This window comes from Carassius auratus, chromosome 11, assembly GCF_003368295.1.
Source record: "Carassius auratus strain Wakin chromosome 11, ASM336829v1, whole genome shotgun sequence".
Lineage (NCBI taxonomy): Eukaryota > Metazoa > Chordata > Actinopteri > Cypriniformes > Cyprinidae > Carassius > Carassius auratus.
The window spans coordinates 9,953,293-9,969,495 of NC_039253.1; the positions used below are offsets into that span (position 1 = coordinate 9,953,293).

The 16,203-nt window shown below is 35.2% G+C and overlaps 1 protein-coding gene across 1 annotated transcript; it reads right to left on the reverse strand.

Moving 5' to 3' along the window:
- Positions 1-15: 15 nt before the first annotated feature.
- Positions 16-10,977, reverse strand: LOC113110989 (putative homeodomain transcription factor 1). Its single transcript, XM_026275346.1, has 17 exons — positions 10,652-10,977; positions 10,341-10,432; positions 10,193-10,249; positions 10,034-10,103; positions 8,934-9,092; positions 8,518-8,698; positions 7,925-8,039; positions 7,664-7,840; positions 7,344-7,595; positions 6,247-6,375; positions 5,707-5,976; positions 5,347-5,478; positions 4,631-4,717; positions 1,919-2,074; positions 1,038-1,133; positions 831-956; positions 16-616 (listed from the first exon to the last, which is right to left on the reverse strand). Exons 2-17 carry the CDS (start codon positions 10,368-10,370, stop codon positions 596-598), a joined length of 2,058 nt encoding a protein of 685 aa, XP_026131131.1. The 5' UTR covers positions 10,371-10,432; positions 10,652-10,977; the 3' UTR covers positions 16-595.
- Between the last annotated feature and the right edge of the window lie 5,226 nt (positions 10,978-16,203).

Below are 16,203 nucleotides of genomic sequence, written 5' to 3' on the forward strand. Positions count from 1 at the left end.
AAAAACAAAAGTTTCTTAGAGAAAGCTTTGTTTATTTTGCCAGTAAAGAGTGCTCTTTCCAAGAGCTTCAGTGTGCAAGTTTTTCAGTACCCTTTTCTAAAAACTCAAAACTTTAATTTCATCACCCATTCAGCAGTTGACATATCCATGTCTCTTACATAGCTTACCTAGATGTACTGTTATATGCAATTATTCACAAGGCACATAGTGGTTTTGTTTTAAGTGGTTGCTTCCAGACCAGATAGTTAATGTGCAGAGAATAGATTTATAAAAAATAGTGGTCATTGGTTGGATTATAACATCAAGCTGTTAAGTAGTTACAGTAAGCAAGTGCATCAATAAAACCTACTGCAGCATGGGTGTTCTTTACAGTTCAAATATCAATGAGTATCTCAATGACAAATTTGAGCTGAACACAGGTTTGCTCGGACTGGCCGAAGGCACGGGGTAGGGAGGAAAAGTCATGAATAAGTTTGGTCAGTAGATTTGCACAGTTTTTAAAATATAACTTGGTCATCTGGTAGGTTGTGCACAAGTGCACTTAAGAGTCTCTCTGGACCAAGTGTTAAGACGTTGTAAGTGTAAAGGCATCACATCAAGGTTTGATCTTCCAGAGCTGAAAAACACATACAATGGATATAGTTAGTTAAAGATTGCTTGTATATGATGTACTGCTGGATGATAAGAGTCATATACAGCAAAAAGTGAGCAACCCCCACTATCCTGATAACAGGAAGTACAAAAGCGGTTATGACTTTAGAGTCAATAAAACAGACCCAGGATACAGGTGGAGATAACCAATGTACTTAAAGCACAAATGTCTCCCTCACCCGGATGTTGAACCCTAGTAAATCACTGACAGCAGCTGAGATGGCTGACAGGATGACCACCCTCGTGATATTGCAGATGAGCGGGTTCACTGTCAGACCTAGCAGACGAAATGGAGTGTCCAGTTCCTGAAAGCGGCAAATGTTGATCAATGCAAGCAAGGCATGTCTTATTATTTCCAATGATTGATGCTTTTCTGATAGTCTCACTTTTAGTAATTTTGTGGCCAGCCTCAGCACGTTGTTCACAATGTTCAGCTGATCCTTTTTGTTGGGTTTCTTCTCCATCTTAAGATATAAGTTTATCTGAAGCAGAAAGTGGGTAACACGTTACAGTAAGGTTTCACCTGCGAACAATAGTTAATTACACGATCTAACATGAAATAGCAATGAAAAATACTTCTTTAAAGCACTTATTAATCTTAAATGTTAATTTCAACATTTAATAATACATTATTTTAAAAAAGTCTGTTAATATAACTGTTCGAGACCACGTATTGAAGCTTGTTTCTACTACAGAATAATAAAAGAAAAAACATTTCACAATTCACACTTTCCCATAGAAAATCAACTTTATATATTCTTTATTTTGTGGCAAAAACCCTAGCATGGAATAAAAAAGAAAAAAACTAACTGCACCATTTTATCACTCAATTTTGAGTTTATATCTCAATTCCGAATTTATATCTCACAATTCACACTCTTTTTTTTTTGTTGCAATTCTGCATTTATGTCTTGCAATTCTGATAAAAAAATATAAATTAAATTACCTTTGAAATTTTTTATCACATGGCGGAAAAAACTCCTATAAACATGAACTAACATGTACTAACTAATGAACTAACTTTTATTAACTTACATTAACAAAACTGATTGCAACAAATGTATTGGTCCTTGTTAGTTACACATTAACTAAAGGGACCTAATTGTAAATTGTTTCCAGAAAATGTAATGCCACACAGCACACAACTCAGCTGTGAGCAATGCTGGAACTATTTATTAGCGCCTGCGCAGTGTGCACGTTTGAATGGCTCACTTGTTTCTGAATTATACTGCCTCATTGTTCTGTGTGGCTGGGATTTTTATCTCACCTGTTCAGTCAGAAGCACAGAAGCATTGCTATACTTTCGGTTGGTCTCAGCTCCGAGGGTAGCGAGGCGTAGGAGGAAAACCATTAGAGCAGCACACCAGACCATCAGCTCCCAGTTGGTCTCTGAATCCAGAAATGTGTGATGACTGTGCAAAAGCTGAAACACAATACCAGTTTCCTTCATTCCTTAGACAGTCATATCTTCTAACTGTTAATGTGCAGTAATATGAAACTTTACTTAATCTAATCCAAACAACAGATGCCACTTAAATTGTCTCTAAAGATGAGTTTATGGCACATTACCAACAGTCAGGAGCACATTTATACTTATTTATTATATTTATACTATTCTTACTAAATCCAAATTGCAAAAAAATTAATAATAATAATAAATAATAATTGTTTTAAGACCAGTGTTTGGCAGTAACGTATTACTTAGTAATGCGTTACTATACTCTGATTACTTTTTTAGTAACGGAGTAATCTAACGCGTTATAATTTTCTAATTAGTAATTCGAATATATTTAAAAACCATGGTCTCTATACGTTACTGCCGTGTTACATTGCTGACAGAATGCAGTGTTTAATAATCTAGAGATTGTAAAAATAATGTAGCACACGTACGGTCAAGTCAAGTGCCAGTGGATTAGAGACCCGACGCAACGGAGTGCAGCGCGTGGGACAAGACTTGATAGACGAGTGCAGAGACTCGTGTGTGTGCGGGATTCGGGAGAATAAAATGATTCACGAGACTCCAGTAAAACAGAAATATCTAAACATAAAATATCTAAAACAAATAAATTGTTATTCATCTATTGCACAAAAGCAACATGAACTAATATAAAATATAAACGATTAACATCTGTGTATGCAGTTTCTATTTAGGCTATAACACATGTTTGCATGCTCGTGTTTCCTCTCATTATAACACACGAATTGTAGACATTATGAAATATTAATTATGCATATATTTATTGTGTTTTAACAGAGATTTGTGAGATTGCAATGAAGGGAGATGTCTTTTAGAGATTATAAATGCAGCGCTCTTTGCTTGCATTCTGCCACACCATGGAAGCAGCAGCTGCTTGCTTTAGTTAAAATAACAGTGTTCTGTGAATGTTGATGCTTTAATAACAATATTTTATCGGGAGCGTGTATGCTGGGATTTCATAAATTTCATAGAGAAAAAAAGTAATGTAACTAGTAACGTAATTTATTACTTTTAAATAAAGTAATCAGAACAGTAACGTGATTTCTTTTAAAAGGAGTAATCAGTAATCAGTAATTTTATTACATTTTCAGAGTAAATTGGCCAACACTGTTTAAGACAAAAATTTTTGTTATTTTAGTATTATTTATATATGATGTTTAATAGTTTTTGTGAGCAAAATATATAAGTTTCAAGATTAGTCATAAAACAATATCTAGAGCATGTTGAAGTCCAGATTAAAATGTAAAAATGTTTGAAAATAAACAGCCTCATCATTAGTCTAAAGGCCCGTTCACACCCAGAAAAATAACTATTAAGATTAAAGCAATAAGCCCAAGAAGACGTGGTTTACAGTGAATTTATAACCAGCTAAGGGGCATTGCTAGTCATGACGTGAAGTGGAGCAAACCAGCGGTTATAAATTCACTGTAAAACACGGCTTCACAGGTTTTATTGCCTTTATAAAACGGTTATTCCATATACGTAGTGAGAATTCACAGAATAAAACAGAGCAAATAAAGTGTAATGATATAAATAAAAACGGTTTTCTTCCACAAAACAATGTAGCTCCTCAGAAACATTTGTGGTTCCAACAAAGTGGTTGCTGAGCAACACACAGAAGTAAACAAAGGTGTATGTCTGTGGTGTAATCAAAGACTATAGAATATGGAAGACATGTCACTCGTATCCAGGTGCATCTCAAAAAATTTGAATTTCATGGAAAAGTTCTTTATTTTTTTAAAAAGTCAATTTATATTCTAGATTAATTCCACAAAAACTGAAATAGTTTTTTGAAGTCCAGGTTGCTTTGATAGCAGCCTTCAACTCCTCTGTGTTGTTTGTCAGATGTTACTTAACTTCCTCGTCACAATAGCCCATAGATTCTCTGTGAGTATCAGGTCAGATGGGTTGGCTGGCCAATCAAGCACAGTAATATCATGGTCAGCAAACCAATTGAAAGTGGTTTTGGCACTGTGGGCAGGTACTAAAGTCCTGCTGCATAATGAAATAAGCATCTCCAAAAATGCCTTGGAAAAATGCAATGCTCAATATGGCCGCTCAATCGCAGGAAGCCCCGCCTTCTGAATTAAAGAACCAATTGCTAATCGGTAAAGTCAGTGCGTCACTGCAGCTGCTGTTAGAAGTGCTGGTTGTTATAGAAACACTCTGAGACGTGCACTTTGGACTGCGCCTGAGCACTGGCTGATCTAGCCTGAGAAATAAACTTTTTATAACGCTATTTGAGCAAGAGTTACAATATTACTGGTAAATCAGATTTCTTTGGTGATTTCAAATATAAAATTTTATCCTAAACTTAGTGAACAGTTTTGGAGTTTGATTTCCCCCCCATTCATAGTGATAGGAGCTGCACTTGGATGCCCGAGCAGGGGGGCAGGGCTAAAGATAGCTTTACAGTTATCGATCTTGGTGTGAACGGGAGTTAAGGATTTAAATATTTGGCACTGCGATGCTGATGCGATGTATGATAGAACAATAACTGACCTGGGCACAGATGATGAAGGAAATAGACAAAGCCAGGAGGAAAATCGATGATACAATGACATCGACAGACCTCTGAGGGCCTCGTCTCTGTTAAACAGAAGAAAGAAATTATTAAATTGATATCTTCATATAGTGTCAACTAGCCTAGGGACATGTATCTTTAAACAGGACTATACAAATGTTACTGCCAGCAGAAACCATTTACTGTCATTTGTGCTTATATAAACAGACTGGTTAAACAAGCTGGATTAATAACATACACAAGCAACCATAAGGCTTTGGAAATTGCCTTAAAGAATAAATTAAACATACAGAATACATTATGGCTGAAATTTAAATTCTATATTATTTTGTCTAATTAAATAGAATATATAGTTTTAGAATTAATATAGTTTTAGTTATAACCAAACCAAAAGTGAATTTAGGCACCACAAAATTGTGATGTACAGTACAAAACTGTTCAATTTAGAGATTTGCTAAAGGTTACATTCAATAGTGCTATTAAATTATTAGTAGTAATTAGAGTAAATTAATAGATTAACTTTATGTGAGAATTAGATGACAGCAAAGCTAATTTAAATGTTAAATGGAAGAAATTGCAAAGCGTGCAAAATTAAATATCTATAATATCAGTCAATATATATTTGATAAACAAAAATAACCCCACTACAAAAAAAGTGCATCCCTACATGTCAGCTGTAGTGAGAAGATGATACCTTTAGGAATGATCGAAGGGAAAGCCACATCTTGATATTTTGCACTTTCTTCAGTCGAAAGTGAGGAATCTCTGATTTTTTGGCTTTGCGTGCAGATGTGAGATGGCTGAATAATTTTGCAAACAAAAGGCGCTGTAGTTGAGAACAAATTTATTTTTTAGGCATGTTACTTATCAATAACACAATAACTGTTCATTTATACACTGTTAAATGCAAAACTTTTATTATGATACAGAATTACACATAAAATAACACCAAAATCGACATTTTATCCTAAAGGTGGCAGTAAACATAAACATTAAAAATGCATTAATTATAAACACACATAAAATACTGATGCTAAGGCATTTTCATATTCACCTGTTTATATGTCCTCTCAGCCACACACATCATGAAGAAGAAGAGCCCAGAGAGGAAAACTCTTTCTATTGTGGTGATGATGAAGAATGCATAGGACAAGGCACAAGGTGGCCCAATGGCCACTGTGGACAGTTCCTCTAAAGACACAGAACTGAGATTGGCAACATCCAGTTTCTGTGCCAGTTTGAAGCAGTAGGGCAGCAGAGCCAGTGAGGCGGTGACCAGACTGCCGAATATCAGATAACCCATCCCTTGTTCGACCAACTTCACCTGGAAACAGAAATCCTTCAGCATAATTGTACAGCAACAGCACTGACCTGTTGCTTTCCGGTCCGTTAGAAATGTTATAAAGGCAAATTCCAATGCAAAACTCTACAACGTCTGCGTTCAAATGCTTACAGAGGAGTTTACATTGAATTTGAATTTAATTTGTGTTTAGGAGGAAAGTGTTGTGTTTAGGAAGTCAACTGTTCTCTTCTCTTTTAAGCAATTTAAACCACTAATGTAGAAATAAACAGGGCAGAGAAAGAAGGACTTTACTCTTGTGAGAATGATACCACTGATCTCCAGCACGGACATGTCAGCTTTCTTACACTCTCCTTGCTCCCAGATAATGGCACTGACACGATCTTTGGAGGGGTGACAAGCCTGCAGCCACGAAAACTGGTGCTAAAAAGATAAAGAAATCATTTGTGTCATTCAAAGTGCATAGATAAAGTCTTGCGACATAACCATTTTTTTTTATCTGTTGTACTGATATTCAGTAAATGTCAGGCAACCAAAGTCATGTGGTCAGACCAACATGCAGAAAAAACAAAACTAAAAGGAAATTATGGCAGCCATGCAGATCCTCATGACTGTGTGTCAAGTTCAATAAGTTTACTAAAATATCAGCTAAATTTGACCTAATAGGACCTTTCAAGGACTTCCCAGGTCCAATACCCTCAAATTCAAGGACTTAATATGGGGTCACATTTCAATTGAGAGCGAGGTTACATTGTGCTATCTTATAAGATATATTGTTACAGTTTTCATGTGTCAAACATAACCATGCAAAAAAGCTTCTTTTTTTTTTTTGGCATAAATGTTTGGCAACATGACAGAGATCTGATATTCTATTTGTAGGGTGACCATATTTCAGTTTTCCAAAAAGAGGACAGTGGGTGTGGGCGGGGCAGGGGGCTGGGCAAAGCATTTTAGTCAAATTTCAAACCTTAAACCCACAGGGAAAATCTGTTCACGTGTTGAAGAGAGAGAGATGACTGCTTTAAAAGAGATTTAAATTAAAGCACTTTTAAGTACCTGCATCAATGTATGTTTATTTTCAAAATCTTTCCAGGGCCTTGAAAATTGTTTTCAGATTGACAAACTTTCAAGGATTTCAAGGACCCGTGTTGTTTTTATCAACTGTTTGGACTCTCATTCTGACGGCACCCATTCACTGCAGAGGATACTCTAGTGAGTAATGAAATGCTTAATTTCTCCAAATCTGTTCTGATGAAGAAACAAACTTCCCTATGTCTTGGATTGCCTGAGGGTAAGTACATTTTCAGCACATTTTAATTTTTTGGGTGAACTATTCCTTTAAGCGAGGTATGAAGTCACATTAAACTTATTACAGAAAATCGGCAACCCACCTGCGGTAAGGCTTCATCCTCATCACTCGTCAGAGTGATGTTGGGAAAAGGGAGGGAGTGGCTTTGACTGTGAGGCTCCTCCTCCCCACTTTTGCTGCTTCCTGTGGAGGCGGAGTCAGGATCGTGTAAAAGCTCCTCCCATAACATATCATCTGTGTCAGAGGCTGGACGTGAGCCCTCGGAGGGCCGCCGCAGAAGCTCGACTTCACGTGCCAGCACCGGGCCATCTGTCGGCCTGCCGTTATTCTCTGCCTGTATGTGTTCATGCAATGGCAATTAACATTCTGAACTAACTTACATACATTTACCAAGATACTCACCTGAGTCTGGGGTGGTGGATTGTTCTTGGGGAGGTTGTGAAGTCTATTCCGGAGTTCTCGAGCGTATTTGGAAGGTGCTGATGAGAAGAGTCTCTCTCTTTGCAGCTCTGCTTCCTCTTCTTCTTCCTCACTAGAGAGATCGTCAGAAGCCCCATACGGAGGCCTCCTTGGGGAATTCTGCAAACCCACAAGATCTCAATCAATACAACCATGAATGTTCATGACGATTCAAAAAGTGCAGTTCTAAGGAAAGGGTTTTACCAGTCTCTTCTCTGATCTGTAGAGCCGGTGGCTGTCTTCAAGTTTGAGTTCTACTATCCCTCCCCCTCTGCTGCTCTCATCCTCAGACCTCTTTGATTTTCTACTCTTCCTCTGTCTATGAATAAACACCAAAATAATTTACAACATGCCACAAATGGAATGACATCAAAAGAATGAAGTTCTGACCAATCAAAAGCCAGGACCTAAATGTAAAAATATATTTTAGTTCACATTTTAACATATCATTCAGTTTGACTCTCACAGCTAAAACCTAATAATATTGACTAATTGAGTGTCTAAAACAAAGCTTTTCATAAAAATGGTATAAAGCTACATGAATACAATGAGGACATTTCTAAGAACTTGGCATGTTTGTTTTAAAGTAGATTATTAGCTGCTCTTTATTGTGGAGACTCTAATGATTCAGTAGTGTCAGCTGAACACTGGCACTTCTGATTAAACTGCAAGCCTTGCAGAACATTAGAATTCTTGGCCATTGGGTGAAAGAAAGAAAATAAAAACACTTGAGCTTTTATGGCCCTGAAAATGAGATAAGTCTGTTTCTAACAAATCTGACACAGCAGTAGCTTAACCTTTTCCTGCGAACAGGGCTGGCCGTCCGGCTGAGGACAGGGCTGTTGTCTGGGCTTCTGGAGGATTCTGTGGATACTATTTGGCAGTGTACTGTACCCAGCAACAGCATGAGACACAATGGACCCACAACCTCACTGGCACAGGCTGCAGGAACCTCAAAATACAACACAGCTCCTGCCACTGCAATGAACACAAATCCATCAGACCATGACACCATCCTGAGAATTTCCATTTCTTTTAATTCATTTCCAACTGATATGGAAGATTTTCAAAAGTATTATTAATAAACACTGTGTATTATCTCTGCAAAATCTGAAATAGTCAAAGAATGAGCAACAAAACAATGCTAAAACACTTTATGCACCATTTATGTACACGTGACTGTGCTTTGCTGAAACAAAGAAAAACAGCATACCTTGAAGGAAGTACAGAACTAGGATGAGGGCGGATATGCTTTTAGATGTAACTTGGATCCACCACTGAAAGAAGAAAGGAAAGAAGAGGACCCTGACTAAGCCTTTACGAGTCAGAGCGGTCCAAGGGCTCTCTGGTTTGGTCTTGCTAAATGTAGAACCTGCAGTTGTAAAAAAACGATTTTAATTGTTTAAAAGAGCATCATACTGTTAATATGTTGGTAACTTTCAATAGAAAAAAAAACAACAATGTAAAATACTAAAATAAATACAGTAAAACTTTAAAATAGCTCCTTCTTACATTAACAACTGAAGGAATAACATATATAATTAATTTAATAAAAAAAAACAATCTTTCAGAAATCATTCTAATATGCTCATTTGCTGCTCAAGAAACAATTCACGGTTGAAAATGATAAAAATGCCTTTTTTCGTGGAAACTGAAATATGCGATTCATGATTTTATGATTCTTTGATGAATAGAAAGATGAAAAAAAATATTTTTTTATGTTTTTATTAGAAAAAGAATGCTTTAGTAACATTATAAATGTCTTTATTGTCTCATAAATGTATTTTTGATAAATCTTTGCTTAATCAATGTATTAATGTCTTTTAAAAAAATCCCAGTGACCTCAATATTTTGAGTAATTGAAATTTACTGCAAGATAAGTAAGAAAAGAAAGACAGATTTATGGAGAAAAACCTTAAAATTACTTGTCAGGACATATACATCTAATTAGTTAACTAAAAAATATGTTTCTTTAAATAATTTAGAGTGAAAATAGTAGCCCTTGTATGACAGATCACATTTGATTATCTCGACTTTACTTGTTTATGTCTCTTCTTATAGTAAAATGTCTTATTCAGATTTAAGTAACATAATTTAATTACATTTTCCAGTTATAAAATTAAAACATACATTCACAAAAACACCTTAATGTAATGCCTGAAACAATGTCATTTTGCAGTTGTTTTTTTTCTGCCTGTTTTATAGCACATTTTTACCTTCTTAAATGTGGGATCTGATCTGATCTGTCAGCCTATATTTATTATATATACACATTATAAGAGATTCAGATGCAAAACTTCAATGTTAACTCACCTCGCACTAGGTCAACATCAATGAGGCCTTGCTTGATATGGCCAGTCTTCTTAGGTTTGCTTCCGAAGCCCTATTCATATGAAACAGAGGTTCACAAGTCTGATTGCATAGATTTTAATTTACACAATGTTGCAAGCTCAAACTGCACTGTCACATTACCTTGAGCTCAGTCTGTTCCAGTGACTTTTCCCAGATCTGCTGATCATAGGCTCCGATCTTTGACATAAGATCATTAGAGAACTGTCAATCCCTTTATAATCACACCCTGCATTTACTGTATAACAGATCTAAGTTAGTGAAGGCTTACCTTTTTCTGATACCATGTTATTCCTGCCATTTTTTAAAATACATGAAGTCAGGTCATCTCAGTAGACTTGTCAATCACAGAATATTTCATTCCTCGAAAGAGTCAGAGAGACAGGTTATGTCATCGCTTACATTAAAGAGTAGACGCCTGCTCTCAGTTGCAGGTACAGACATAGGAAGCGACTCAAATAAAGACAGCGGCTGTGTTTCAAAACCTAGTGAGCTGCCTTCCTAGACAGCATTTGATAAAGACCGCTACAGGTAAAGTCGCTTGCTTTTAATTCTCGGAAAATATTACAATATGAAACATACCCGGAGCCCAGTAAACGATATGTGGCCGTGTTTCCTCAGCAGCTGGTTTGGAGTCTTGTCAACATTTTCAGATGTTTACACAAACCTCGCCCCCCCCTTCCACCAAAACTATCTGACGCTACATCGTAAACATCTCATTAGGATGTTCAAAGAACCGTCTTAAGTTGCGAGCTAACTGTATTTACTGTCAAACCAGTATGGCATTAATTCGATTACATATTTTCGACGATAAAATGATCTTCTTGTAAAGGAGAAGTGAATGTTTAAGTTCCCACACTCATCAGCGCCTTCTGGCAGAAACGAAAGTGTGTGTGAAGCAAGCGACGACAACGGCTAATCGAGTCTAAATGGCGGAACTAGCCTACATGTTGTGCAAAATATACTAACTAGTGTAAAACAATAATAACATAAATAAGATCAAATTCATTTAATTAAAATAGAAAATAACAATAATTCAAAATAATTATAAGTTAAAATAGCTCGAATTATAGAATGTAACATTTAATCACAGTGGACCACAAAACCAGTCATATGGATCTTTTTATTTATTTATTTATTTTTATTGAGATTTATACATGAATATTACAGCTGAATAGATAAGATTTCCAGTCGAGATACAACTAGCTATTTGAAAATCTGTAATCTGAGGGAGCAAAAAAAATAAATAAAATAAATTAAAAAAAAAGAAGAAAAAGAAGAAGATGATGATGAAGAAGAAAAAACTAGTTGTAAAGAAAATCGCATTTAAAGTTGTCCAAATGAAGTTCTTAGCAATGCATATAACTAATCAAAAATAGGTATTGATATATTTACGATAGGAAATTGTCAAAATATGTTCATGAAACATGATCTTTACTTAATATTCTAATGATTTTGTATTCAAGAAAAATTGATAATTGTGACCCATACAATATATTGTTGTTCATGGCTACATATATTCCCGTTCTACTTGACTGTTTTTGTGGTCCAGGGTCACAACTGATAAATTAAAATTAATCGTTTCTTGAGTCGGACCTCTACGATGACTGATCTTAAGTGGTCCTAGAATCAACGCTGAACCAATATGCCTACTAAATACTTTTTTTCCAGCTCATGTGAGTATTATTTTAGCCATATTTTCACAAGTGCTATTCATTTCTTTATGTGCAGAACTCTTTTTAATTACTGCAACTTTAATGTTTAGCCTATGTGTATTTAAGACCATTTTAATGGTAAATTACGTTTTATATAAATTTTATTATTGTATATGTTTATTGACATATTTATTCTATATTCGAGTGAGATGACTCTTTAAAATGACTAACATCAGGTCTGCATCCCAATGACGCTAGGCATGTCTTTGCCAGTATTCACCAAAGGACTGTAATTGGTCCATCATCATCAGCGCTGAGAAAAGTAACAGTACTACTGCCACCAAGATTGTAGCGCAACAAAAATGTACTGCCAGATTTTCACCACTAGATGTCAGCATGTTGATTATATTAGATTAGGCCTACATCAAATCACAACAAATTATGTATTTTCATTTGTCTCTTCTCGTCTGAGATTAAGCAGATCATTTACAGAGCTGTTGAAACTGTAATTTGGCATTTCATTCCCTTATACATAATATTTTTTCTTACAATTCAAGAAGAAAATAAACTTTCTATAATTGAATTCATATGCTTACTTCTCTCTAACAAAATAAAATGATTGCAGTAATTGAATGCAATTTTTTGACCCCATAAATTTTTAACTCCATAAACAGTTAGATGGGTGTAGACTTTTATGACTCTTATTTGTTTACTGCAAAAAAGTCATTTGATTAAGACAAAGAGGCTTTGTAAATCAAACTTTGAACGTTTTGAATAAAAATGGTTGTAGGGAACAATAATTTTATCATAATATTTGTTACTCACTGCTTGTAGAAAGTTCTGTGCTGCTGTGATGACTGAATCCGGAGCTTTTCATATAAATATATATCCAGTTACACACCCACACACTCTTTTGGATAGGTTATTCCACTTACTTTCAACAATGGTTTGAATAGTTTCACATCCACATATAATGAAGAACATGCAGAATAATCACAGTAATCAGCACAAGCCTACTAGTCTGACATCATGATGTCACCCATATGAACAAAAAGAAATAGCATGTGATTGAGACAAAGTAGCCTACTGACAGTGATTTTTATCTGGACCATATGCAAGCCTAAAAGCCAACATTTAAGGATTAAAGAAATGGACAAAATACTGTACAACAGAAATTATTTTCACTTACCAAATCATGGACGTGCTGGTTACTGCAGGGAGAAAAGATATCAATATAAATCAATATAATCAATATAATCATAAGTAAAATGAATCAATATCAGTAAAAAAAAGAAAAAAAAAGTTTTGTTTTTGTCATGGATTTATAATGCCAGCTGTTTATTTCAATTTGCAATACTTTTCTGCACAAATTTTGTTTTCATTCTTTTTAGACAATTGTTTATTTTTACCAAACCAAAATCAAAAGATATTTATAAAGTTAATATATTATTCTTATCTATATTTTACAACATTTGTTGTAAGATATTAAGATAAGATTTTAACATAATATTTTAACATAACATAATCACACTTTATTTTAATATAATATTATAAATGATCCATTCATTAAGAATTGTTTATTTTTTTATATTATATTATATTATATTTTTATTGTTATATTTATTTATTAGCAGCACTATTAATACTTTATGCCATTTATCTGTACACCCACCTAATATCTGAAAAGTATGAAGATAAAATCAAAGGTATTTCTAAAGTTAATATATTTATTTTTATCCAGAATTAGTTTCACTGTACAACATTTGTAAAAGCGATTAATCATTATGCGACTGTTTTAATTAATGATTTCCACACAAAATAATAATCATGCATTCTTTTAATATGACATTCTTTAAGTTGTTTTTATTATATTCATTTATTAAGAATTATAATATTATATTTATAATTATCATATTTAATGTATTGTTTGTAATTTTGCTTACTGCATTCTTTCATCTGTGTCATTTGAATCGAGTGATGGAAATTTGATCATAAATTTACAGTGGAAGTTCCAAGTGGGAAAACTCAGATTGTTTACATGCGCTTTCTCATTTGAATGCACTAATGGTTTCTTGCCTTCAATATATCCATAGATCACCTGCTATTTTGTCCAGAAGTAATTACCCAGTCCTCTGTGGGAGCATACGTGAGCGCTGTGTATGCTGCTTATAGATTTCATTTTGTGAGGTTTCCCTTGCCTCAGTATGAGGTTATTATTGACTGGCATTATATGAAATGTCTCAGTCGATTTTTCAGCCCACTAATGCCTGGACCTGTGGAACTTCATCTGTCCTGCGAGACCCCTCTTAATGAGACTCGAATGCAAGCCAAATCTCACCTCCAGCGTTTGGAGAAGGTTGATGATTTCACTGCATGTCCTAGTTGTCATGTATATCTGCCCAGTGCTTTTAGACTTCACCATCAAAAGGAGTTTTTATTATTCATGGCATGGTGGAGTAAGAGGTGGGAAAAGTGATTTTAAAAATGTGTGCTTTTCTTACATTAATTAAACATGGCTGTCAGCTGTGGGTCGACCACAGGTCTGGTTTTCCCATTTTACATATACACCTAAACTCTCTTTCATCCCAGTCCAAGCCAAAGAAACGGTGTAGCCAATGATATTGAGGCTGGACACTGGAGTTTTTATTTGCACAGAAATAATGATATGATATGTTTACTTGCTTTAACAAATTTGACAAGCTGGCTATAGTGTACTGTATTTCACCTCCCCAATCTCAGTATTTCTCTTTGTCTCTCACACATGTGATCTATAACTCAGAAGAAGCAGAGTGTTTTGTGCTGACAACACGCTGACCCACAAAGCTCACGCTTTACGAGCTGCTCACTGACATGGATCGCTTCGTTTCCGGAGTTATATAAACACTAGGAATGTGTGCACATGTGAATACACAATATGAGTATAAATGTTTGATAAAATACTCAACCATGCTGAATGGAATAAAAAGATACACTGTAAGGTGATTATATAAGATTATTGTGTGAGTTCTGTGCCACTAGAGGCAGCAAACAGAACTGTGGTGGTTCAAGCTTTGCATATTTATTAATATTTTTTTGGACAATACAATTAAAAAATTCAACAAATAAATAAATAAATTGGACCCATTTTTATTGATTGCACCAATATTTTGGTCACTGTAGGACTACAAAAGTGTTTAAAAAAAGTAAATATCTAGTCTCACTTCACCATCCAAGATGTAGATAAGTTTGTTTCTTCATTGGAACAGATTTGGAGAAATTTAGCATTATATCACTTGCTCATCAACAAATCCTCTGCAGTGAATGGGTGCCGTCAGAGTGAGAGTCCAAACAGCTGATAAAAACATCACAATAATCCACAAGTAATGCACACGACTTCAGTTCATTAATGTCTTGTGAGGCGAAAAGCTGCATGTTTGTTTGAAACAAATCCACAAGGCATTTTCACTTTAATCTATCACTTCTGGCCAAAATGCCTATCATATTCTACATAATCCATAATAACACTTCTTCCAGTTTTAAACAAAACCCCTGTTGCTCCTAAATATTTGCTTAGAACTGTTTTTGTTTGTAGGACAACTTTTTCATTGGATAAAGCAATATGATGTTATTGAGCCGGATGCAATGGTTTGAAGTTAAAAATGTCATTATGTTTGATTTATTTTTATTTATTTATTTGTTTTTAACATACATGCATGTTTTTATCAGCTCAACATCTGAGGCTGAGTAAATTCTCAGCAAATTTTAATTTTTAGGTAAACTATTCCTTGAACTGTGCCTGTGCCTGTTCCTAGGTTTCTTCAGCAAGTACTGTAAAATAGCATTCAAATCCATATGGAATTCTCCCATACATAATATGAAAATGAATGGCATACATGTACACATAATATGTATATATGCATATTTACAGGCTGTATTTCACTCTGTGCTCCCCAAATCACCTCACAGTATGAGCAGAAACCGACGTACATGTGGACTGAGAGATGTAATTGAATGTGCCATGTCAAGCCTGAGGTAGAGAGCAAATGTTATGTAGCAAAGCAGAGCGAGAGAAAGAATGAGAGCAGGGCTCTAAAGGGACTTCAACAATATTTTCCTTGTGCGTTTATAGCCGCATTCCGGTAACACATGCATCTTCTGAAAGTTATTTTGGAAAGGCACTGTATTGAATTATTCCGGACTTGCTCTCCCTGAAACTTTATACACTTTGAAATGACCTATATGCGCATAGGCACTGTAACGATTAGCTGCGCAGCCCCTTTATTCTGGCATATACATGTGATACATGCTCACTTTCCTTATTTCCATCTGGATTTCAGCCAAGACTGCACTGAGCCTAGCACATGTAAAGAAACATTTAGACTTTCTGCCACACAGAGCCTGTGTGCACTTTAAACTGCACTTTAACACATGCGAGAGACATTAATGGTAAATGGTAAATGGACTGCATTTATATAGCGCTTTCAACAGACCACATGGCCA

What these genes read in the sequence shown, in the direction of transcription:
- LOC113110989 (XM_026275346.1), bottom strand. Translation starts at nt 10,370, where the DNA reads ATGGCAGGAATAACATGGTATCAGAAAAAG. An exon ending in CTGTGCTTCTGACTGAACAG is followed by an intron (nt 1,134 to 1,918) that starts GTGAGATAAAAA and finishes TTTCTGCTTCAG; the next exon opens with ATAAACTTATATCTTAAGAT. An exon ending in TACTAGGGTTCAACATCCGG is followed by an intron (nt 617 to 830) that starts GTGAGGGAGACA and finishes TGTGTTTTTCAG; the next exon opens with CTCTGGAAGATCAAACCTTG.